The sequence below is a fragment of the Ptiloglossa arizonensis genome, chromosome 12 (genome assembly GCF_051014685.1).
Source record: "Ptiloglossa arizonensis isolate GNS036 chromosome 12, iyPtiAriz1_principal, whole genome shotgun sequence".
NCBI lineage: Eukaryota > Metazoa > Arthropoda > Insecta > Hymenoptera > Colletidae > Ptiloglossa > Ptiloglossa arizonensis.
Window position 1 is genome coordinate 6,758,910 of NC_135059.1, and position 27,648 is coordinate 6,786,557.

The 27,648-nt window shown below is 35.1% G+C and overlaps 1 protein-coding gene across 3 annotated transcripts in view; it reads left to right on the plus strand.

The window, feature by feature from the left end:
- Positions 1 to 27,648, plus strand: part of LOC143153237 (uncharacterized) — a 52,161-nt gene that overhangs the window by 16,957 nt on the left and 7,556 nt on the right. For 2 of the 3 annotated variants that reach the window (XM_076324214.1, XM_076324216.1), the window contains exons 2-4: positions 23,095 to 23,199; positions 25,225 to 25,341; positions 27,087 to 27,283. In XM_076324214.1, coding sequence (XP_076180329.1) covers positions 25,290 to 25,341; positions 27,087 to 27,283 — 249 coding nt within the window. In that variant the 5' untranslated portion in view covers positions 23,095 to 23,199; positions 25,225 to 25,289. Of the gene's footprint in view, positions 1 to 23,094; positions 23,283 to 25,224; positions 25,342 to 27,086; positions 27,284 to 27,648 lie in introns of those variants that run through there. The other variant, XM_076324215.1, reaches the window with a different exon arrangement.

Consider the following 27,648-nt stretch of genomic DNA (forward strand, 5'->3'; position numbering starts at 1 on the left):
ATTAGAAATAAAAGTATATAAACTATACAAAAATTACATGTTAATATGTAAACTCTATAAAAAAAATTGTTACAATGTTGTGTTTGAAAATTGTTAGTTTAACTACTGAAACGTGGTCATCTACTGCCCCGATTCTGTTAAAACTTTATCAGTTTTTAGAGCGGTCAAAAGTAAGGGATACGTATTTATTTTTAGTTGCGGCAACCTAAGTTTAAGGGATAAAAAAAAAACTTTGGGTAGGTAGTTTTACTTCGCCAATATTACCTTCAAAAGTACATGGGAATGTTAAAAAGTTTTTTAAACAAGTTCTTTTTAGTTTTCTACGGGAAATAAGATGCTTTGCACATTAGTGAATAAATGATTAAAGAAATCAAGAAGTTATTTTCTTCGCCTTCGTTCTTAGCATTCTTAAAATGTAATACAATGAACTGTATTTATTTTGAATTCGCAATTAGTCGCAAGTATCTTTACTTTGTAAATTTCCTTTAGAAACGATCTTTCTACTCGTTAATTTTTTCTTCCTGATATGTGAAACATTACTTAAAAATCATCACTGTACATCCAATAGTTTTCAAGATTGCATCGAAAAGCTTAAACTCTCGAGGATGGTTTCACCTTTTAAATTTGAGTTATCACAGCTACAAAATATACATATTCTTTATTCTTGCCTGCTTTAGGAACCACTAAAATTTTGTCGCAGGAGGGAATGGAGGACGAACACTTTGCAGATGTTTCTCGTTAGATGTACCATTTCGTACGAATTAGTATCTGACCACTACTCCGTCTATCCTAACCCAGTGCTCTGATTTTGTTTCATCGCTTGAGTAACTTTCAAAGCCCTTGTTCGAACAATGTATGCCACTTTGAACCGAAGAACTTGTTCGTTACTGCTTCTGAGCATTCTTTTCTATCACCAGAAGTAAACAAGTTGTGAAAATGGTCGTTCTTGAAGGTCCCACCCTGTTTATTCGGATAAATTGCTAAGTATTGTATGCATTCGGAGTATAAAAACATGCAGCTTGAAAAACTCTCGTCTAACCTCGGATTTTGCTCTTCTCTTTTTTTGCTCCTTTTCCCCTCTCTAACCTCTCCATCTATCTTTCCAGTGTCCATCCGTCATTGGGGATCTTCTTCACCCGCTTTCCCAGCAGTATCTCAGTCTCCATCTCATCACACCTATTTAACATATGTTCGTGGGTCTCCTGTTCCAACCTATTGTACATACACGTATCCTACACTTCCTCTTTTCTAGTTCCCCCGAAAACCTATTTTCTTTCGTTTTATTCCCTTCCAACCTTAATCTCGCTACCCCATTTGCTCCTTCCTTTTTTATCTCGCCTTCCAATACCTCTGCATCCTATAATTGACGATTGTATCGAGCGAACAAGGTAGCGATGACACGCGAGAAATTCGATACGAAGACATAATTTAGTACAAAGTATCGAGAGTTGTCGAAACATCTGGCATTTGGTATTAATTTCTGATACCGATACTCTAGTATTGTTTTACAATATTTGCAACTTCTCTTTCAAAATTATTGTACCGTGTAATTATTTCAGTATATTCGAAGGTAAGTGGCATACTTGCAGTTCGAACTCACTGTGAAAGAATAATGCTTAATGTTAAAAAATACTAACAATCGATGCATCTGTTTCTATTATTGCATCGTTCATCCGAATTTAACGATTGTTGAATTTGCCTTTTATCGTTTCAGATAAATGTCACCGTTGTTAAATTTTTTACTTGAAAAAAATTATACAAATACGGCAGTGCGGTAAATATCATTTATTCTTTAGTAGGACAATTTTTGCGAGCTTTTAATACGGTCCGGTAATTCTTCGTGAATAATTTTGTGTACTCAACGAATACAAAATTCATTCGCTCGAAATCAATGAAAACGACTGCGAAGTAACGAGGATAGAGATTTTTTTTTATTAGAAGGAGAAACGCCTTAGAAAATGTTTAGAGTCCGCTGCTCCATTTCTTTTGTACTTTGTAATTATTCTTTTCGTGGTATGTACATTACTTTCTAGTTACAGTGGGTATATCTTTTTATCGGGAACGTATCCAGCGCACGTGCGACTATGTATTCATCCGCTGCATTTCAGTGCCGCGGAAAATTCTGCAAACTGCTTCGAGGATCGCGATGTTAGCATAAGAATTCGAAAAGCTCTCGAGGGAGAAAGGATTGATGGGCAGTATTCAGCAACGCGCGCATATGGTAAAATCGCATTCTTGTCATAAACAGATCTTCTCGTCTTTTCTTTCACGCAACTACCAGGAATGTTTTATTTTCTATGTACACTAGTTTCGAGAATGCGTGTTCTACCATACGCTTAGATTTGGAGCAACACGATTAAAAGAAACTCTGCGCAAGAAGTAACTTGTACAATTCGATAGCACAATTTTGCGTCGTATTGTTTCTCTCATTACTTCACACGTTCCGATTCCTCTCTCAATCAGAAATATTTGCACGGTTGGAGATCACATGGATCGATCAACGAGGCATTTTTGCGGTTAAAAATAATAAATATATACTCCATAATTGTATGATAATACACTTTGCATAATTTGTTGCGAGATGAGACTGAAAACAGCGAATTATTTCTCTACGAAGAATTAAGAAACATGTGCAAGTTTAGAACGAACTTGTGAAAGAGCAGTTCGGTAATAAATAATAAAGATAAAAAAGGAAGAGTCGATCTTTTCTCATTCTTTCGAAATATACTTTAACCTATATTTCTGAAACACCCTGTACATTCTTCGAAGTAAAAAATATCGTAACAAAGTCAATATTAAAGGGATGTTTTTTTACGAATATACACTTACGTTAACTTTTTCATATCACCGGAACTAATTCTCCGCGATGTTCTTATCAAACTATTATAGTTAGCGATGATTGTCATCTGGGTCGGTAATTATGACGACAGAAATGAATGTTTCTCCTAGAAGAGGGATAAGGAAGAGTTTTTGGGATTTCGTTGGAGATCTACCGGTTAGACTCATCTGTAAGGATTACTTAACGGACCCTAGTTTTCGAGGCCAAGGTATACGTGAGCGGAAGGATTCTACTATTCAGGATGAGTCACGTAATTGGGATGGTCCGTAGTTTCGATTTCGTTCGAGATAGAAAAGAGTAATAGTGGGAGCATTTCTATAATAAGGTCCGCCTTCATACGACCCTACTTTCTTCCTAAGTGCAACTATGTACGTAGCGAAAATAGTACAATTGCGCCTTTTTCCTTTCAAATTACATCACGTGTATTTTATAGTACAAATCGATTTCTGTGTTCGTTCTACTATTTCTGCGAGATACTTTCAATTTCTTAAGGAGCGTATACACTGGTCTAGATATCTTCGAAGTAACTTTTGCAAATTAAACAAGACAATAATTATTAAACACAGATCATCGAGGTTTCGAGCAGATCCGAAATTCCCGATTAGAGTATTTTATTTCCATCTGTGTAATGTGTATATCGTTTGAACCAGAATAAATGAGATACGAATGATACGTATGTATTACACTAGAAGAATGTCGAAGCCATTCTAAATTTAATACGATAAATGTTGGCCTGCGTACATCAAAAATTAAATTATTACATAACCGAGGCAGAACGACAGTACACTTAAGATATGTGTATAAACAGACATTTAGTTCGAATTAGTGAACATAACATTTTCTTTGTTCAAATCTACAGAATCACTTTTAGTTTCTGTTACTCCGATCGATTTATTTAGCGGATATTACCTTAGGAGCGATTTATGCGATTCACAAATCGTTCTCGGTATAAATTATTGCAGGTTATTGTAACGCATTCTTTCGTTCGATGCAAATATTCGAAATGACTCCCATTTGCATTGATTTGAGGTCTTGGAAATTCGCTCGAATATCATTTTATTAGATTTAAATCCAGCGAGCATGCGCGTACATGCATTTTATTAATAATGCGAGGTTGTATCCGCATTAACGTCCGCATCAAGGAAGTGACCCCTGCGTTAACGTTGACGGAAATAAAAAAATTTGGCACAAAAATTGCAGGAATCTTCTAAATTTGGCAAAAACAGCAAACGAAACGCGGCATTCCGCGAAACTTTTTGGAATAAAATTCATGCAGCGTTAAAATTGTTTATAAGTATCTCCCAATTTAGAAAGATACATTTTTTCTATTCTATCCTTCCCAAAAGTGTACATTTCGCGGATTGTTTTTTCTCGCGAATATTATTATATTTTTGAATTCTTCGCGCACGGTTTTAAAAAGTTGCACATAATTTGTTACGAGGTTACAAGAAGAGGATCGAGGGGGGAAAAATATGAAAACTTGTTGCAACGCCTCTCGGATCCACTGCTAGAGGTTTCCTAGTTCCAGTTAATTAACGTAACTTCGTCAGTATCGAATTCATTTATACAGGGTGTATTACACAATTAAGGTGGCTCGTAGCTTCTGTTTTGTTGAAAATGTAAAAACTACTAGAAGGAAATTTTTTAAGGTAAAATAAAGTTTACTCTTCTACAGTCTCACTTTGTTTTTAGCTGCAACGGAAGTGGTATTACGATATTGCGCTTTTTTTTTCTTTTAAATTTCACCGTGTGAATTTTTTTCTACAATAATCGACTTTTCTGTTCGTTCTGAGTGTAAAAATATTCGGACCAAATGTACGAAAACGAAACGCTTTGCAAGCTGTACTCGCATCGATATAAAATATTCATTTTACAAGATACGGGAATTACTGAAAAATTCGGTAAACAATCTCGCTTAATTCCACCGTATTTCTTTCGAAGAATAACAGATGGCAAATAGGCTACTTGTTAATCTTTGATAAAGAGAGTTCGTTTCACCGATCGTGTAATATCTTACAATTAGTTGCGAAGCCTAAGTGCCTTTTTAGAACTAACTCTGACCAAACTAATTGCAGACTCTCGTGGTCGACAAGTGAACCGAAATAATACCTGAACTCTATTTAACAGTTGGAGTACTCCTATGTTCCAAACAATGTCCACGATATTTGTTCAAACCGTAGTGTAAAATGTAGAAACATTCGTATTTGTTATTTTATAATTTTACTAACGAGAGTAATGCTACTTAAAAGTTTACAAGTATTAAAGTTCGCGTCTTGTAAGCGCTTTAGAGAATCGTTGTAACTTTGAAGGGCCAGTTAGCAGTAATTGTCATGGTGTTCAACGTGTTAACCATCTGACCGTTTGTTTCTGTGCTCTTTTACCGATAATTGATTGGTAACGAGCGATTTGTGATTTCTGATCGTTTGACAAGTATTTTCGAAAGAAAATAAAAAGAATTGTAATCTCTCCTTCGCTGTGGTCTTCGCATACTCACTTTGGAGAGGTGCTACGATATTTGGCCGTGCATGATGCTGGACGAAACTTTGACGACGATACGGAATTCCCTTCAGGCTCTAAATTCTTTGTGTCGCAGTTCAAGAATTCTTAACCTTACCCTTCGATAACCCTAACTGCTCGACATTTGTACTAGCTGTTAACATTTGTAAGAAAAAGAGCGATATTAAATATTACAAGGTATTTTACTCTAAATAATTAAAAATGAACTTTATACTTTTAGTCTACTTTCAGTAGAAAACACCCAAGACCCCAGACTTGACCCAGACCTAACATCAACTTTTATATACGCATGGAAAGTTCTCACCTAAAGAGATTTGAATTACTAAACTTTTAACCCCGTGTCTAATTTTCACAGTAGTTTCTAATTTTTCTTGTCAGAAATGTTGTTCACGTTAGCTAACTGGTTCTTAAAAAAATTGGAAAGACGCAACTTCAACCCAAAAAGTAGCAGAAATTCTGTGACCGCATCATACACTCTGGTAACGGGTGACGTTAACGACGTTACTTTAAATGAATACACGGTAACGAAGAGATACATCGCCAGAGTACGTGTAACGATAATTTCGAATTTGTAAAGAACATTTTTTCGAGAAAAATAGTGTAGGTAATTAGTTAGTGCGCATTTTCAAATTTACGACATCAGAAACTTAAAGTTTTGGATAAATCTTTAAACAAAGAATGGTTTCTTGATAAAAATTTATATCGACCACTGTAGCGTTTTGTTTCAAACTGATTAATTATTTTACGAGTCGAATTACTTGGACGCGATTTTCTTTAAAGATACGGTAAACATTTTTCTACATTGTTCACATGGGACTACTAGAAGGATTTCGGCATAATAGAAATTTGAATATCGTTGCCCATATCAAAGCGCAAGGAGGAGGAAATTTGAATCCGCAATTTCCTTTCCGAGTATGAAACTTTATTTTACGCATCAGAAAACTCAGAAAAGGATTCTTCTGTTACAAAAATACCTATTTTAATATTTTATCAAATTTGTGCACACTGTTAAACGCAACATTGAACGCGCATCGTTATTGCATAACATTGAAGAAATTAAACAAATAAACACTCGCTTTAATTATACGACCGACGTTATATTGGGGGTTGCACTATTAGAAATAAAATAATCTCTTTTTCATTCATATACGGACTTAAAAATACAGAGAAAAATTTGATATTCCCTGTATTGTTTACTTCCGTCCACTCGTTTTACGATATTATTTTATGAAAATCCTACGCAGGATACCTAGTATGCATGGTTTGCGTTAATTGTATCGAATGAAAACCCTTTTACCATACTAAAATATCCTATTATTTTACAACCTTAAGTTCTACCGTGTAAGCAGTATCAAATAAATTTAAATTGAAAAATAACGTAACGTATAATACAGAATATTAATCCGTTAATACTATACCTATAATTAATAGGTATATACTATGTCTATTAATTATGGGTATAGTACTTATAAAATATAAAAAAACAAATGAAATAATTTACGTGCAATACTGATTTTGAAAACGAATTCAACGTCGTGTTAAATCGTCGAGTTGATGAAATGCTACTTCATACTTTCTCCTAGTTAAAAAATGCATTTACAATCAATTATTTCCGATTTATTCTGTTAGTTTATTATATACTATTTCCATTATATTTTTTTCAAACGAGTGTGTTCGCATCGAAAGAAAAATATATCTGTTGATTTATTTCTCGAGAAATTCAATCTTTGGTGTGGTATTTTTATCATTATTCGTGTACTTACATAACGGTTCCGAATTCCAATCGATGAGCCACAGACTCTTCTAAAATAATAAATACCATGCCCGGTTGTTTACATGACGTGATTCCATATGAGCCCGCATGATGGAACATGGCTTCGACCTTTATGACGGCACACGTAAGAAATTGATTTTATTTTTCGCAGAAACTCTTACTCCCCTAATCGAATCGCCAATGAACGTTGAAAATATTGCAGCGAAATTTGCTTCGAAGTGATACATTCTGAATTATTTTTAACCATCGATCAATTGTACGACGAACAAAGAAGGAACTATGTAACGATTCCGGTTAGGATTTATTATTTCTATACCTCGTGGGCATATTGTCTCTGTTACAGCTTTCGCAAAATCACGTATACCTATATTTTTTATTCGAACGAACCCGTTTTGAAAATTCACGACCAACTCGATCTCTTTTGTAATTATTGTACAAATCTCTCGTCCATACGATTTTCAGTTGTCGGACAGTTTTAAGTAACGATCGAGTTAAATGACAGCTAAGCAATTATTGGGACCTGTTTCGGTATTTGCAATATTTTAGAAATGTAAAATAAAAAACGGAAAACAAACATTATATTCGTATGGCTATCGTAAAGGCGAAATGTTTTGAATATTTTGAAATTTTTTCCATATTGTGTTTCGAAATGAATAGTGGCACTCGTGACCACGTGTTTAGCAACAAATTATACTTACACGTATGTGTGTATTGAATAACATGTTCAGAGCGTTCATCGATCTGATTTCTAATAAGAGATAAAAATAATAAATTTTCTCTTTCGAGGAACGGTAGTTTAGACATTATAAATGGTGCACGTGACACTTCCACTGTGTACAGATACAAAACAAACAATAATAGGTAGGAAGTAACATTCTTCTTTTTGTATCGACATTACATACATCGTAGATACAATTACAAGCAGCACAAAAATATTAATACTTTAAAATATGTACTATCAGATGACAAAGAATCGAAGCAATGTAAAACAGAGAATGATCGTTTCAATGTACATATATGTACATACATATATGTAACCCTTTAAGGGATCGTAAATGTTTCATCGGTATTAAAGCAGTTTTAATCAATCAAACGTCGACTCAGATAGTGACCAATCTCGACTGGCACGATTGTGAGAAATCGGACCGTTGTTAATTATTGTTGAGCCAGATTTATGTCGCGCAATTTCCCTTGGTAACTTAAGCAAAAGTTTTGTCACTAATATTTTTCCGTTAAAATGAGTCTCTCGATCGGAGAAATTATAGAACAATTCTGGAAAAGAAACATCGCGAGCTAATTAGGTTACACGTTTCTCGCGAAAAACGTATTGTCGAAAATCGTAATTCATTCGCGTTAAGGAAAGTTTGCATTTCTGCTTTTTCGCAGGACAAACGACGAGACACTTTTTCAGCCATTTAAAATAAATTCGAAACCGTAGACAATAGATACTCGTATAATGTTCGGCTATTTGATCGTGAGAACTTTCCAGTATGGAAGTTTCAAATGTCTACAATTCACAACGCAAATACCATTTCGAAGCTGACTGACAGCACAATGCCCGAACCGGTGAAAGAACAATATTAGTGTAGAAAGGATAGCGATACTCTATTCGTGCGTGCCGCAGTACTCGAGTTATCGTCGAAATTAAGCCTCATCGACGAACGGGAAATCCGGGAAATCGAACAAATTGAATCTTGGAAAGAAATTTCATGAATATCGAGTGAAATCCATTGCTTTTCTATAAGTCTGAGCGTGGAACGAATTGAAAATACAGCAAAATTGGCGATCGACGTAAAAAATTTTAAGATATCTATCGTTGAGCTATAAGTTTCTAATCAGCGTGTCGGACGATGTTTGTTTCACAGGATGACCAGTCGCAAATCCAACGAAACAGTTATCAACAATCGACCAAAGTGCGATAACATTGAGTCTACGAGGTATTAATGGTTACATTATCGGAGATTTACAACGGACAAACTGTTTATAGACGATAAACCCGAGCGATTATACGTGCACCAATTTCATGAAACGTTGCTGGATCTCCCGTAAGTTCCCGTGACTCGCAATTCGTTCGCGGAAATTCTCGCGCTATTGATTCTACTCTGTGCACCGATAGCTACTCCCTTGTTGCTGACAGAAGCGGAGATCTATCGATAAAGCAGGCTCGTTGACATTTTGTAGCTACTTTCTGCACCGAGCACTCTTCCAAGTGACAAGAAATGCAGACGATCAGTTTGAAAGTTATTCTCTCCTACCCCGAAGAGATTAAACGTCTTACGGATGATAAATGAAACGAATGAAACTCTATTCGTATAAACAGTTCTGGGAAAACAAACTAGACGGAGACTCGTTAGGTTGGATAGGAAGTTTCGAAAACAGTTAAATCACAAGGCGTGTATAACGATTAAAGCGCAACGTTTTCAAGGGCAGATTTATCTGCGAGTGATTTACACTTCGTAATATTTATTTTTGCGCGACGCAAGAGAGCCAGTACCGTGTTCAACGTTCCGAAACGGAATGATTATTTTCCAAATAGAACGAACAATAAATTTCCACGGTCGAACTCTCTTTGAACTATCTGTCGATTGACAGAGAAACATGTGTTGAGCGTCGTATGAAAATATGTAACATTGAATGACCTTGAACACCTCATCTTCTTTTACAATCAGCTTTTTCTACTCGCGATATCACGTGTTAACTTCCCAAATGTAATTTTTACCGACGCAACGTATTCATCGATGAAAAAAATTCCACGTATACATATTCGTTAACGGTGAAACGAATGAAACAAATAAAGTGGCCTAAATATTGAGTCGAAACCTTTGATAATTTAGTCCAACAATACGCGATTATTATCGATACGTTAAATTTAATTTGGCAAAAGTTGACAACATTTTCTAGTTATTGTATTATCGAAAGATTCCAATTTTATTATAGATTCGGTACCATTTTCTTGGTAAATAAATTCATAGTTTAGCGAAGTAATTAAAAAATCTTATAGTTTGCTTTGTTTCACGTATGTAAGAAATTCTTGTGGATAACCCTAGGCTACGTATCGAAACATTGTAAATACGATTTATCGAGGCAGAAAAATCCAACGGGACACAACAGTCCAATAATTCTCGTATGAGCGATCGTTTGTGGAATAAGTCACGGATGAAAAGTCGAAATCAAACATGACGGATACTGGGTTATTTCATCAACTCTAATACACCGAGTAAATATTTTCTCAGGACGCAAAAGGTATCGAATAAATCGATGCGTTGTTTCGAAACAACGAACAATATCGGGACCAGGTGTTGCTAAACGTTTCCGATGTCACGAACAATCCGACGAGAAAATCTGACGTTATTATATAATCGAAATGGATACTTTATTTCCAGTGTTTTCCGTTCAATGGATTGACATAATCGGAAGAGTTTCCCGCAGAATATTTTCGAACGAATTATCCACGATGTTACGTATCTCGTCTCTTCCACTGTGAAAACGAATTGAAATTTCGCACAAGCCGATGGAAAAGTTTCGATATAGATTTGCTGCGTCTCAACGTTTCCATTTTTCTTTTTTCGTCGGTAAAAACTGTTCTATAAACCATACGTGCACTTGTGCCTCGAATGGCACAGATGGAACTGAAAGGGGTGGTCACAAATCTCTTCCTAGTAGAACTTACCACCCTTCTCTGGCAACTGAAACGGGTGGCTACAAATCGGTTCTTACTTGAACTCTATAAGATATTTGGAAAGGGTGAAAGTGTAGAGTTCAACGACGCTATCAGCCCTCGTTAGGTTGCGTACAGTGGGTAGAAAAACCTCGGATTTGTAAACGACGGGAAACTTTTCAACTTCGACGCGAGAAACTTTTATGTTTCGACTTGTGTCGTCGTTTCGGGACCCTCTGCGTATTAAGGTAGCATTATTTCGCTCGCGTTCGACGTTTGTGTTTACGGTGCGCAATATTAGAGCGCGAATCTTAACGAAATAAACAACATTAGAATTTCAAAGGGAAACACGCCTCTTTTATTTTCATTACGTCCGTACCTGCTGCTCTATTAAAACAATTCCTCATACTCCATTGAATCCAGACAATACCGGTGTTGATTTCTTAAATTTCTTTCTCTTCCACCAGAGTTCCTTCTGCCCTTAAGTCGTAGACTATTCTCGGAATAAAAGTTTGGCTACGTGCCCGCTGAGAATGATTAATGCAGCAATTGTCATAAAAAAAAACGATGTTCGAAGCTCTAACTTCTGGAAAACTTTCTACATAAATATTCATATTATTGTTATATCAATTCCATGAGGGGAAACGTTTACCACTACTGATGTACAGAAGAAAAATGTAATTGAATTGGAAGAAATGAAACTATCGGTGAAGATTTCGAACGAAACGTTACTGCATCGGTAAATTACAATGTTGAGTTAATTCAAAGTTAACGGTAATTAATTAAATATTTAAATGCAAATTATGTACTTAAACCTAGATGAACGAGTTTTTTACCTAGAGGTTTTAAAAATAGTTGTTACGAATCGAAAAGAGATTTGTTCGCATCAAAATCGTTGGTTCGTGATTGAATTATGAATTGGAGTAGAATTCAAATTGATATAGATTTTGAATATTAGGTAGGTTTCTCTGCATTGCATACGATACGAGGGGACCTACTTCCTTGATAGGTCAGGCATGCCAGGGTAGGATCGTACTAGGGAATCCTAATTAAGGAAAAACCAGTCTGCAACTCCTCTAATCCGTTACGGTTGACCTTGTAACCGTCTATCCACCTGATCTTGAAACTGGGATTGATACATCACGGATGCAGCCAAATAATGGTTAAGAAATACTGATTAAACTTTTCATTTCTTCGGAGCATTGATCGGTCACTGTATGTTTCGAAACATGAACACCCTAGGTAACGAGGTTTTATCTAACATTTTAATTAAGATAAAACTCGGTAGTGAGTTTTTTCTTCTCGTACAGGGTAACCATTAATTTAATGAATGTTATACGATTCTTATACGAAGAAATACTAGGTAATCAGAACCACGAAATTAAGTAAATGGATTAACTAAATTGGGTGAAAAAAGACAACCGCTGATGAAAGTAATTTTAATATTAACTAACTCTTATATAAAGTTATTCTTGTAACGAGTACTTTTTATATTGGTAATGTCATTACAATTACGTTAATTAAAATTGTCCTTCCCTTCGTCATTATCTTACTTTAGTAATACCTTTAAAAAGTGTGCGAAGATATTCTCAGTTATCGAAGCCATTTAATCTTGAGATACAGGTATACAAAATGAACGAGTTAAGTAGATAAAAATAAACGATCTAGTAAGATAAAATCCTAACGTGCGATAACTCGAAACAGAAATTGTGACGAAATATACAGACAACGATTCGACGAACGGACGACACGATGCAACGTTGACAAAAAAAATGAACCAGTTGTGACGGTGGACTCATAAAACGAAAGGATACAGCTACTTGTGCTGCGGATATTCGAATTTTCGTTTGTAGTTCTCGACTCTCGTTGTCACAAGACCTAAATAGAGACAGTAATGCGCCAGCCTTATCCGCGTATCTTTCAGATTCACGTACCTCGTGACTTTACAACTTGCGACACCGTCTGCAAGCGACACGCAGAGTTTTCGCGAGCATCGCTCAAAGATACCTACCTGTACCTCAGGGTGCTTGTTAATTTAAAGCGGTCACTTAATTAAATACAGTGACCATTGACATTTCCAATCGACTTGTTGAAATTAACCGATCGGCGTGTTTCGCCGCGCAGCATCCCTACAATCCCCTTTTCTTGTTTTTATTCATGTCTAAGCTTACGTACAGCTATGATCATAGAACGACTAAAACCTGATAATCGTACAACGAGAATTTACCGTATAGTGGTATTTGCTCCTAAATGGCCTTGAGGGGTAAAAATATTTGTCTTCCACTTCGATCCTGAGTAGTGGAGAGGTACTGTGTAACCGAGGCTCCTTGTTGAATCTCGATACTTGCATTTTCAGCCAGATCTCGTTGCAGTTATCGAGGTTTTATCATTTCTATGTGAAAACAGTGCATACGGCGTGGATTGGGAAATTTATTAAAGTTCTCGACAATATTATTTCTGAACGTTCTTTTTCTGAAACTGGCTATACATTTCTATCGATCGAGGGAAACGTGTGAAACATATACAAATTCTTTAGGAACATTACAATTTGAACTCTGCAATAAATATTTCCTTGCACGGAATGCTGACACTTCTTTTCTTTAACTTTTCCACATTGCAGCTATTTCACGAGTGGAATGTAATTAAATTCTTTCGCCAGTGGCACAGGTTTTGGCGTAGGTTTCACGATTCTGATTCTCATTTACATGCATTTGGAACAATAATGGTAAATTTCTTTCGAAATTTGTCACGAAGGTTGTAGTTTGGGTAGATTCAATTTATGTACAAACTAATTAAGGGTCTGTGTTTGAATCCAATCAAACGTATTGACAGTTTGTGTACGTAGAAATTGAAAAATCTAAAAATACCGACACGGTGTAGAATGTAATTTATTATTATAAATTAATTACGCTGCGGTGCACGATGTTTCCGACATATTTCTGTAATAAATAAGTTGACTTACCAGCCGTACCATTACCGCATTCGCAAAGAAAAATACGGATCTCCCGTTGGCAGGTTTTCAATTTTCCAGTTTGCGACTTTTCAACTGCAGTGTGATATGCCGTAGAAATGTTTTTATACGCCGGCACGAATTGCTTTGTCAAAACGTTTCGTGTCTATTCGAATCGTTTGAGGCAACAGTTTCCTGTCTGGCACCATTTTTAGTATCATGAAATAGTATTTTCCTGTTTACCTAAACTTAAACGCCATATATCGTCGAACAAATAAGAAACGTGTTTTATCATAGGGATAAATTTCTATGGAATCATTTTACTAGAAAAATATTTATTTCGTCATATTTTCATACGACGTTGTTTTACAAAACTATTAGTTCTTACAGTAAACGTATGCCAATAGTATTATTGTAATACATTGAAGTACTGGAAATGTAATACTATAGAATGAAATAAAAAAGGAAAACGTAGATTAACTAATTTGTATTAGGACTTTTATAAACGATGAAGGAAATTTAAATAGCGTCGTCGAAGGTTGAAGAAATTTGTATAAAAATTAATATTTAATAATGTTTTAGTCTGGGGTGATTTTTGTCAAAATGAATGTTTGCAACTGATACTTAAGCTTGGGTTGGATACAGTTGCACGCATCAGCCTGTACTTGATAGATTTTCCTCTTCCGCTAGATTAACTCGCGTAACCGTATACCGTATTAAATTCGTTGTATCGTGTAACGTATTCGGAGAACCGCTGTAGGAATTTAACAGGAAATTCAATAATCAAGTGCAATTTTGTAAAATGAATGTAGAATACGGTAGAAAGATGTTTCGTATTTCTGACAGTATAGTGATTCAATTTGTCGGTGTATATGTATATACATGACTGGAAAATTGTATTTCTAAAAATCGATACCAGAAGAGTCTACTTACGATGAAGAGATCTTGATCCCTCGGAGAGCGGCGGTTTTAGATAATTCAAGCTTCACATACTAAATAACGGAAGGCGGTTCTTGAATGCTTGCAAATTGAGTGGTTACATTACAACGGTAGGAAAGTGTTTCAGTAAACCTAACTCACACGGGGATTCGAAAGTTAGCGGATCAGCGAGTTGAACGTAAAAGAGTAAAATTGGAGAACCGGTAACGACGAATTTAAAAGAAATTAAGAAATATAATGTAATAGTTATTCAATCATAGGAATAACAAGGATTATAGTCCAAATGCGTGAATACTTTGTACCACATGCTGCATTTCATATTGCATTAGATTCGTCTGCACTTGACCGTAAGACCTTTTGTCTATGACGATATCACAAAAACGATTCAGGGAAACACCTACTTCCCATCTGTACTCAACGATGTAATAAACCATATTTATTGAAGGTTTATGGATTCGTTAAAATGATATCACCAGCTGATTAATATTTTACGAGAAACGCTTTACCCGAGTAAAATTTATAATTCGACCAGTTTTATTATTGAAAGTAACCGCGACGGTGGTCATTCGATTTCATGAATATTTTACAGGTACAAGAAATTTACTGGTGGCGAGTAATTTATAAATTCGATGATTTCACAAACGATCCACGATAATGGTATTAAGTAGTAATTCTATTGTAATCATTTACGTTCTGAAAATATATAATTAAACCAATTTTAAGAACATAAGGATCTATAATCCTGATAGGAATTATTAATTTATGATTCAAAGAAGACCAAACTTTCATTCAAATTTATAGAACTTAGTTTCTCCTGTGAGATGGCAACCTTAGTTTCACGGCCGAGAGAAGGTCTAAGATTAGTGGCGATTTGTTTTAACGAGGAAGTTTACAGTAACTTTGAACGTTATAGCGGAACATGTTCAACACATCAGTGGACTGCTGAAAAATTTTACTCACTTCGTTTTCACCAAATTTTAATTCACGAAGTAAAGAGAACCTTCATCCTACGGTCAGATCTCTTAACTATTTAGTAAGGTGGATTGAAAAAAAAGAATAGATAGTGTCGACGACTCCTACTATCAGATCATTTCATAAATCTGCTCGTTTTGCTTTACGAACATTTACCGAAATCCCAAAACATATATAAAGATAGTTCTACACATTCAAATCGCAGAAAGTTCACCAGTTCTTTGTGTCGGACTTTCAATAGGACTGCGATATTTTATAATGAAAAATGAACGTAAGGAAAATTCACCTTTGGGATTGTCTACTTTGTGAATATAGCGATGAAGAGCAAACTCCACAAGTTACTGTGAATATCAGAAAAGTTTATGGCAACATTTATCCTGAAACGGAAACAACTTGAAGAGAAACAGAATTTGAACAATTTGTGCATATTGAAACAATTAATACTCGAAAATTAATTTAGAAGAAGGAATCGTATAAGAAAATAACCACATTCTAGATGATTAATGACCCTGATTGTGTATACTCTATTTTTATTCAAAAAGTGGAAAGACTCATGAAATGGTTTAATACCTTCCGGCAGAGAAGCTAATTGGTACGTGCAGAATCGTGCTGTTTGTTTTATAATCCAGAAGCTGCTGACCTCATCTTCGGCAATCTCAGCATTCGTGAGAGATCGCGTCCCCTAAAACATCCTCATGGCTGGAGGCACATTGATCCGACTTCAATTACATCGTGCTTAGATTTACAATTCCAAAAGTAGAAGGCCTTAAGCAATCAGTCAGTAATCTCGAAGCGTTTCAACATCGCGTATGTCAGGAAATGTTAAACGATCACCCACAAAACTTGAATGTATTTTTAAAAAATCAAAGTGTTCCGTAACTTGTAAAAGACTCGTGTTTATGATTCTTTAACGTTTGAAATTTTTAACAGCCTCGGTAAGGTATTTTTATTTTATTTTATTTCTTGCGTGTAACTATCAAATGTTCACTTGCATATTGATGCTCAATTAAGGGAGATAACGACGGTACGGAATCGAAACCTTTTTTTTTACACTTTTGAGAAATTTAATTATTTAAAAATTTATTCCTAAAATATTATTTTGAAGTTCAAAGAGATATATCGAATATATAGAATATTTTTGAGAGCGTGACAGATTCAATTTCACCACATGGCAGGTTTATCAGATATACTATTTATCATCCAATATGTGGCTTCTCATTTTTTTTTGTTCCCATATGTTTAAAAAAAAAACGAGAAATTTTATGTCAAAAATGAAATTTGTATGAAATTATTACCAAAAAAATATTATCTCGCTGATGCTTCAAGCAGCCAAAAACTTGACAAACGCAAAATAATGTTTATTTCAAAAGATTAATTTGGACGATAAATAGGTTTAAACGAATTTAATATTTTTTAATCATTATTATTCTTCCTTAATTGCTCGGAGATATAATATCTAATATTGAAAATTAAAAATTAGAATAAAAAATGAATTAACGAGCTCGAAGATAAATTGTAAAAAGGATCTACTTTTCACCCTGGCACTCTGGTTATCCCCCTTAATGGACTTCGCCTTAATTTAAATAAATGTCGCGATATGAGGTTTTATCACGGGAAACGTTTTGACACCTGATTGTACGATAAGTTAAGTGTGAAATTTTACATTGTTCTAATATTTAGGAATCGTCGTTTTCAAATTTCATTTATCTCGACCAAGTCATTCACTCGCTTTATACTATTCGAGAAACTGCAATTTACCGATGATTGGATGATTAATGCGAGAAGTAATTTTGCAAATGATACTCGAGTTACTCGAAGAAAAATGAAGAGATACGAAAAGATTAAAGATACGTCGCAGAGAGGAAACATCCATCCGAAGTGTGGCGTTCGAGCGAATTTACAGCACATCGATCGATATTGACAGATGCAAAGGAATTCCAAGCCCTTCGAGTCCTAATTAGAATTTGAAGTGTTTTACGGAACGAATGCATAGAAACATAAAATCTGGAAAATAACGAAGAAGTCACGTTCCTGCCATAAATCTCGTCCTTGTCACTGTTCTTAACACGTGTAGCACAGTAGAGATACATTCTGTAAAATGTAATTTACTTTTATAAAGTAAAAATTTTTAATTAAACGGTATAGACCTCTTGAAGTACTTTATTACGACGTAATACTTTACTGTTACGATAAAAATATTGATAAATTCGCAAGAAGAAAGTTTCACATTCGCGAACACGTCGTTGTATTTGTGTTTCTAATAATTAATTTCAAGGAAATCATTCTTATTGTGTAACAGGTTCGAGTTATTGTTCAGTATTACGATTTAATTATGATAAATATATAAATTCGCTAAAAAAACGGATTCGTTGAAGAAACAAACGAAAAAGTATGTGTGAAATATTTCAGCTTTCAAGGGAAGACACTTTAAAGGATCACCAATAAGAAAGACATCCTGCAGCGATAGCAGCAGCTTTCAAAGCTCAATCTTTTATCATTGCGTTATAAAATCTGACCTTTTCAAACCAAGTGCGTTTAAAGGGTGATTGCCAATTTCGAATTATGCGATTTTACTTCACGTTCTCCTAACTAGATATGTTTTACGTAGATAATACGAAGGTTGACATTTCAACGTATTCAAAATTAATATTTTGTCTTAAAAGAATTGGCATGTCCTTGAAAATGTAACACGAAACAATAGATTCAATAGATATTCTTATAATACAAACATTGAATGAATTGAATTGTATAAAAACTCCTACGTAATGGGTATACTTATTTACAGTGTTATGTCATTTAAGGTTTAGTTTCTAAAATGTTTATTGATGCTGAGCTCGTTCATTCGACTACCTTTCCATTAATTTCTCTGCGAAACGATCTTGTTCATAGTCTGTTACATAAGTAATATTACGTTAATAGCTTTTACGTAACGAACATTCCGTGATTATTCCGCGCGCTACGAATTTATTAACATTACCTTCACGGAAGACTCGTGCAATTTCATACACAATCTTTGTTAGATTTAAATTAGCGCAATTACGTTTCATGGATGAATTAAAAAGTTAATCAACTTAGCTTAATTGCTCCATTATAGAAATTGAAGAAGCGGAACGTAATTCTAGGGGGTGACACATTTTGGAACGTTAATTCCCTAAATCGCAACTAAACAAACAATAATTTCAAGCACGACGCTGTCATCGCTCTTAACAAAACGTACCTGTATTCGATTGATCATCTTCGATTTTTATCAAACTTGTTACACAAATGGAGCATTAAAGACCATTAATCGTGTACGATTTTTTTATCATTTGATATTTATATTTAAAGAGTGAAAACTATCCTCAAAGTTGCGCATTGAATTACCTATATTTGAACGTTTCAAAAACGACAAATATTTAGAAAGAAGTGATCTTACCAGCTGAAATTTGCATCCAGACCTCGTGAATTCTCGACAAAAATTATATTTATTTATCATGTTCAACATGTTTTTCTATGTGTTATTTTTAAAATGTTCAACCGAATAAAGTATTTCATCCATTACTTCGAGGATACTTTTATGGAAATATGTGTCTAAAATTTTTCAGAACTGTGTCCGTGTGCCAAGTTTCACAAAAATCGATGATCGTCATTTGGATGAAGTCCCTTGTTAGTTTCATTTCATCGATCGACTAGCACCTATCGCCCTGTATACAGCGCACGATTTTCAGTTAAAGCGTTCCGTAGCCAACCTTCAAACGACTTTGCTATCCGTGTGTGAGACATCTTGATCTCCATCCAATGCCAAATTGTAGGAAATGCAGTCAATAAATACCACTTAATCTGTTCCTGTAAATGGGCCGAGTGATTATCCCGCGAGAAGGATTAGAGTAAAACCTTCTTTCCCGTGAAACCAGGGCTCCTTGAATTACGAAGGAAATTGTGAAATACTTCAACGCGCCACGTTCACCTAGAAAATAGCACGTCGATGATTTTTATCGGTACTCTGCTTAATTGTTTCACGACAAATGCCAAATCTTTGTAAAGTTTCGGGCAAAATAATTTTTACCAAACGCACGAAAATCAATACTTTTTCAAACCGTGATCTTAGCTTGTTTGTGGGGGATCTGCACACTGTCAGAAGAGAAGAAGAAGGGTACGATACAGTGAAATAAAAAAGTGTTTTCCATTGTATTTTATTCTTATTAGAAGCATCAGCTGGAAAGTTTTCTCTTGTCAGTGGTGAAAATGTAAAAGAAGAAACCGAGTACTAAAAAGCTTAAAAGTTTCTAACGGCAGAAACTTTTTGTATACCTTTATCAACATGGTTTTACAGTTTTAACATTCTACTTTTGCTGAAAGTGACATACTTTGTTCGACTTTTTCTTTCCAATGTGGTTCCAATATATTCTTACCTACAAGGAAAGTAACACAAATTTTTTAATACAATTCAGTGAAACGAATTCGGTTATTAAATGATCCCACAGTAAATTTCGTGTAAATTCGTTAATTTTCTTCACATTTCTTTTGACGTATTGCACTAATACGCGCCAGTATAAACACATTAAATTAGAAAATACGAAACCATTGACATTAAATACAATTCTTCTAATCGAATACATCTCTAAGAAGATGTTTTTAAAATGTGTGAAAGAAATAGTAATTTAATTCTACTTTGAAAAACAATGTAGTCGCTGTTGCGATCGGGACACTTTTCATTCGATATTGGAAAAAATCATTGTAATTCTGTTCGTCAACAATACCAGTACTTCGCTGTGAAAAAATTCCAACATGCAAAAAGACATTTCTGCCTCGACGGAGAATAAAGAAGAATGTTGGGTGTAGTAGAAGAGACTGACGACGTCTTGATGTAATTATCTTCACTTCATTCTTCTTCCGCACAAATTTCCTCGCTCTTTATCCGCTGTCTACCGAGCTTTCAGTGGCAAAGCGTGCCACCGTCTTGGAAATACGAGACTTTCGGGTTTTGCTGGAGGCACTCTTTCTCACGGTTAAGTGCATTGTTTCGGACGTTTGCCGAAACGAAGAAATTACAATTCTTATAGCAACAGTGAAGAACCACAACATCAACGAACAATGTTTACACATTCGTCCATCAACACGCCGCGATGTACTCACCGATCCACGAATTTATGGAGACATTAATGAAAATTATCGAGTTGAAAATATTCAAAATATATACGTACACAAGATCGATAAAAAGGATGCCTAAGTAGGAAATATTAATTAAAGTATTCCGATTCGTTCCGATGAAGTAAATGCAATATCATCTGATTGAAAACGTGCATCACTAGCCATTGAAGACTTAATAATTGACGAAGATTGTTACGAAATTTCGTTAAAGTACCGATGGATTATACGGTTTGATGTTGAATAATTCATAAGAAACCATTCCAAAAAAGGAAACGAAACAAAAGAATTCTGAAGAGCAATTGGTACGATTCGTTTCGGGTTTGGAGCATCGAATTAAGAAAGGTTATAAAACTGAATTGGAGTTTCGTCCACGTTTTACGAGTGGATCATCAGTAACGCGGAGCCAGCAAACCTTGCCATAGATATGACTATAGTTTGACCGACTGTAGCTTTAGAGCCAAGTCTAAGTAGCGAGATAATAATTTTAACTAAAACTGTCTGGTAGCCAATACAAGATCCAGAAAATTTTCACGAAGACGAGGAGTAATTAATCGCCAAGAAATTAATTTCGATCACCTATATCGAAACTTTTTCAATTCGATGTTCTGGACGCGGAACAAAGCGTATTAAAAAATAATCCAGCGAAGGAGATCGATTCTTCTAACACGAATCTCTGCTCGTGTCGAAATTCCCCGACCCTTACCTCAAAATGAAACAACCGAAGAAACTCCAAGGAAACCAGCAACTCTATCAACATCCACACTACAACTTTACAACTCCTTTACGAGGCATACTGAAAACTTAATAAAGGAAAAATTGTACAATCAACGGAATGAGAGATAAACACGGCAAGCTACGCGACTGCAGGGATAAAGCAACCCTAAGTAAACTTGGTAAACGACTATACGAGGAAAGAGCGAGTGAAATGCAACCGAAAATCGGACACACCAATTTTTCTTACCGTCACTTTAATTTTGATTAACTGGAGTGGAACTCGAGTTCATTTCAGTTACCAGAATTAAACATTAATTTATTCTAGTTACGTTAAAATGAATGCACAACTGAAGAAATTGTAAGAAAATATAGGATGTAAATATAACAAAGACACTTTTCAACTATACTTTATTGGGTTATAATGTTAACAATTTGCATTTGTTGAAAGTTTCTTGTAAGAATTATTTACAGCAAAGTGAAGAACGTAACGAAGAAAGAGTAACGTATTCGAAGATAAATTCTTCGTAACTAGAAAAAGAAGCAGTAACCGTTCACAAGCTCAAAAATCGCTTTCACCTCGAACAAAGTTAACTTTTTCTATTCCTATTGACTTTTTCCCCAATTCATCGAGTAAAACATACTTTCTACATCCCGAATTCGTTTCCTTTAACACTGTACGTGTCTGGGGGGGAAAATTCTATTGACGTAGTGTTGCAAATCTCATTTGTACAGTAATGGTCCGGAAGCGACGATATTAGAACGAAGTATTCGATAAGAGGAGCGAAAACGAATTATAGACGCACTATGGCTTCGTTTAGAGAACGAAACTAGAAACGTAGTGTGGACTATACATCGACAGTGACTGACCGAGATTTTTAAATCATTTATGAATAATACGATGTTCCAATGAACCGAGTTTCTTTACTCTTGTTTGTACAGTACAGTATTATAATAATGTTACAATGTCAATGACCTCGAAAGCTTGTCGAAAACTGATTCCGATAAAAAAGAATCCTTTGTCGTAACCATAATATTTATCTTCTCGTTAAGATAACCAATATAAATGAAACTTCTGTGTACGTATATTGAAGATCAATTATTAACACGCAAGATTTCGTTCGCGAGAGCCATATTTAACATTTACATTAACGTATATGTTTGAAAGATAAAAGAAATATACGAACGCAAGTCCCGAAGTGTTTCTTTTTCATCGTCATAATAAACATGTTCTTAAAGTTCGTTCCTCTAACTTAAGCAGACGCCATAAAATCATATTTAAAAATATGAGATAATCTTCGTTTTCTCCCTCTGCGCTCAAAGAGGTGTTTTAATTGTGACAAAAATAATTTTGACGAATCACAAATACGTGAAAGCAATTATACTTTCACATTTGATAAATTGAGAGAGGTCATCTCGGAACATTTTGCGCGATCTAAATGTCATAACGACTACGCAGAGGTTTTATGGAGGTAATGAGATTTCAGTGAACTCATTTCGCTCAATTTACGTACTCTATAAAAATTTGTACGTCATACCTTCCTCGGCAGGAGAGCAGCGGGACTGTGTATTTTTAAAGAGAGTTCTCGTGTTTGTGTTCTCAGAGAAACGTGGGAGGTTTTTCGCTGTCAGTGTGGAGGGAAGAAATCGATCCAAAAGGCAGCATGTCACAATATCGCCGAACAAACATCAGGACGTCAATGACAGCGGTAGGTGCAATAACAGCACGCTGAACGTATAGGATAATTTACCAGAGATAGAACATCTAATTGTCTTTGTTTTCTCGTTAAAGGTAGGAAACAGTGTTGAAAGTACTAACTGAATAGGACAAGTTTTTCAAAAAAATCATTCGTCTTCGAAGCAACCGTGGTGATCGTATTTTAGTAAATAATTTTTTAATCGAACCATGTGACCTTTTCACGGACCACTAACAAATCGTTTAATTATTTCATAAATAATAAATTATCATATATATATATATTTAGTGTAATAAAATTAGTAACGAAAATCGTGACTGATTTAAAAACAAAGTACATGCATATGGCAGTTCAATGATTAATTTTTCTTTAAATTTCTAGTCCCATATGGAAAAGTACGTACGATTCCAATTTAAAAAATGTCGATAATCTTAAATAGCCATGAAACAAAAGACTCTTTGTATTCCCTTAAGCTTTGCCTTCTACACTTTTCAAACAAAATACTCGTCCAATTTATTTCTGGTGGATTATTCTGTGTTGGTGGGAAATAAATGGTCGATAAAATAAAATCGTGGTTTACTGTATTGGTATGGCCACAATTGTGGAACTTTTTCAATTGCTTTTCTATCGTAAAAATCGTATGACAATAAAGTTTCGAGACTAATCTATTTGCTGGCAGTGTGTTAACATTGCAACTCGTTCATGTATATACTCGGTGTAATGGAGACCCTCCTAGACATGTAAACACAACTTGATGGTCGTCGCGTGTCTACTTCGTTCTGTAGGTGAACGAACCTACTGAACCTCAGAAACAAATTCGATTGTATGTTTCTCAGAACATGTTGAATAGTTTTCAAGATGAATTATCACGTATTGCATAAAATAAGAACGTAAGTAGCAAAATACCAAGATTAGAGATCAAAGAAAAAGTAATAATCAGTGTGTAGAGTCATTGAAAGCATTTTATTGTTCAACGCTCTCGATCTTAATTTTTCAGTCACCTTTGAAATCATTTTAAAGTATCGAATAATTATGCGAAAACCCACGGACAAATGTACATGCACAATTAAAAATGAAAGTATCATAAAAGGAACAGCGCGAGAAAATAAAGTTGGAGAATAATAAGATCTTATCGGGAGTAATATTTAACAATGTCCGCACGCTTGCAGAAGTAGAATTATGATAAGACTGATAACAAAATTACGGTAATGCGCGGAAGAATAACCAAAAGATCACATTTTCGAAGTTTTCGAGCGTATTTTGAATTCAAAAAGAAAGAAAAACACCCGAAGAACATTCGTCACTTGTAAATTCGGAAACTTGTAAAATCAAGAATCAAAGTAAACATACAATTTGTACATTTAATTCTACAAAGACGAAGTAAATTATATACCGCATTCGATGCCGTTTAATATTAAATTACACAGGACAAAAGATTTTTTGTTATACTTGAAGCTTAGCGATGCACGTGACTGAATGACAAATGCGTTGAAAACTCTAAAAAGAACTTCTAGTTTTTGTCTCGCGAAGAATACTTAATGCCAGAACACGGTAGGTTATGTTTAAATTTTTATATGGGCGGGTGCGCGGTCAGCTGGCTGGAATTTAAACATCGTGCCCCGGAAGTCGAACATGTAAATTTTAACCATTTGTATCTGGGGAACGGAACTAATTATTACAAAATTGTAAGGCATATTATTCCTTATTTTAAATCTTGAAAAAATATTGCACAATTTGTACATTGACTTGTTTCGAACTTCTATTTAAAATTACTCGATTATTAACGGTGTCTTTGCCTGCAATATTCGTGGACAATTATCAAAGTAGACAACTAATGGTACTCGTACGTTAATTTACCATTTCCCCATCGAACTTCGAAGATACGTATACGGTCCGATACAAATAGTAATACGTTCGCTGTCGGTAGCTCTGGTGATAAGATTGATAAAAAATTAAACGTCAGAAAATTGTTTCCAATACCTCTTACAGGCTTCGTTCCGTGGGTAATGATATTTTGTACGGGTCTTGTTTGTTTAGGACACGTGACAAAAATCGAATTGGAGCTGGAGGAAGCTCCGGACGATGTTGTTGCCGACGGCTCGATGCCGTCAGAATTGGACGCTACCGCCGAAATCAATTCCACCTACCCGGACGGTGAGTTGAACATCTGACACTGACCCAGAGTCTGCGACACTCGTTCAAGATCTGAAACTTTACGCGGTCCGTAATTTTATCTGTCTCGACGATTGTGAATCGTGAAACGCCGATTAATCGACCAAACGAATGGCCCCTTTAAACCTTCCTGTGTTTTTCGTGCTTCAATGAGCCGCGTTCAATTAAGCAAACGCGGCGAAATTTGCATTTCTATGGGTATTCCATTGAAGTTTTTCGCTTGGAATGTTCCGAGACCCGTTTAATTACAAATTAATATACAATCCCAACAACAGGGACTAATTTCGAAAATAACTTTCTAATGGTAACAAGATGTTAATTCGATTATTTGTAATAATAGAATTATAAAATTCAGAACTTAGAGAGTGTAACAGTACTCAACGAACCGAGTAAGAATGCGGAATCAACGTACAGTTGCTCGCAGAAGTATCCATCCCATAAATATAACATAGTTTATATATTTGATAAATTTTAAAATTAAAATTACCAATTCTAATTCACTTTAGTAGAGACCTTAATTAATATCCTTTAGCCGAAGATACATACAATTGAGAAATTATTCACAATTTATTTAGCCCGATATCAATATTTATTTTGTAGAAACCTAATTAGAATAAATGAATATCCCTTTGACTTTATTATGAATTTTAATGCACTATGCATAAATTGAATTAATTTTCTTTCAATGAAATTCACGCCTATCTTGTTCCATTCAATTATAACTTTTTTCATATTTCTTTTGCGAATAATCTATGTATTTACATGTACCGTAACTTATCGTAGTATGTTAATCGAGGTTACTATTAAAGTAAATTAGAATTAGAAACTCTATGAAACTGGATAAATACGTAAAACGTGTTATACGTATGAAGTGGGCGGATACTTTTGCGAATAACTACAGTGGAACAATTAACCTTGTCAGAGTTAGGTAGGATTTTTGGTTTCGGAGATATTACTTGCAGAATTTGCTTCTTTGGTGGTACGAGTCGTATTATAATATTATAAAATAAAATAATAAATGTAACAAGTGTATTTAGTTAATTGTACAATCAATTATTCTTCAGTATTGCCATACGACTTGAACGAAGTCGGTAATTTGTTTGAAATATTGAACACGCGTTTCATTTTGAAATAACTGTGAAACATTTTGCATAATATGCGGAGAGCCTGCATCGCTGCTTACATTCGCGCGTTAATAACTCTTTGTCGCTTAATAACTTCATTGGTAAAACTGTTAAATTTAGAGCGTACTTGTGATCGAAGTATTGAACCAATAAAGTGAGCGGAGCAACGGTTATTTCTGGTTATCACATTAATCGAGTTTCTTCTCTTTAGAATGAACGCCTGCTTTTCATGCTAACTACGTAAACGAGCTTTGGTAGCGCATAACGTCTGACCCATGTGATTTGATTCTCCTTCACAGATACCACAGTATACGTGCACACAATGTGTTTATAATTGTTCAGTATGCGTTATGCAGTAACTACAGCTGCGTTTCCAAGGTCAAATTATCTTGCACATCCATATTAACGAAAAGAAAAGACTAAATTGCTCTATTCGATACAGTAATTAATTTAAGAGGTAGTAAATTAACAGTTTTTAAAACTGGGTGTATTTTCGCAGTAAGTCGAACGTGTCTCGATTAAAATGAGAATGTTTAGGCGATACGGACATTTATAATGTCTGGGTAGTCAGCTTGAAATAATCGTGAGCAAATTTTGTAATAGGCATTCCAGGGCCAGGAACAGTCGTGGTCAGAGCTGAAGAAGCTCTGATCGTTATTTTGGTCCTCTTCCTTTGGGCCGCGGCGATCGCTTTATTCTTCAATCGATGGGGAAAGATCAGAATGTTGGAACCGTATCAGCCAAAGTTTCAACAACAACACAGACCAAGCTGTACCACGATCGAGCAGAATCAACTTCAGGTAGGTTTACCGCTTCCCACGATTTCCGTTCGTGGATTTTATTTATTTAATACTTAGCTAAGAAGCGAGTGAAACTCCATCGACGAACGAAAAGATTAATGCGTGATAATGGAAAGTGAACGAAACTCGATGCCCAGGTGCGATAAGATTTTACGAAGTAATGAATATAAAATGAAAGAAACGAAGTAAATAAAAGGAAGAGATTTACAAAAGAAAGTTAGACGTTCGCGATTAACTGGCCGAAATGATAGCATCTGGAATGAGTTTTACTATTCAAAGTAATATTATTATTAAGAGTAATAGTATTGCTTACGTTGACCACGTACATTTGACCGTTTCTAACTTTCATTTACATAGTTGGTACT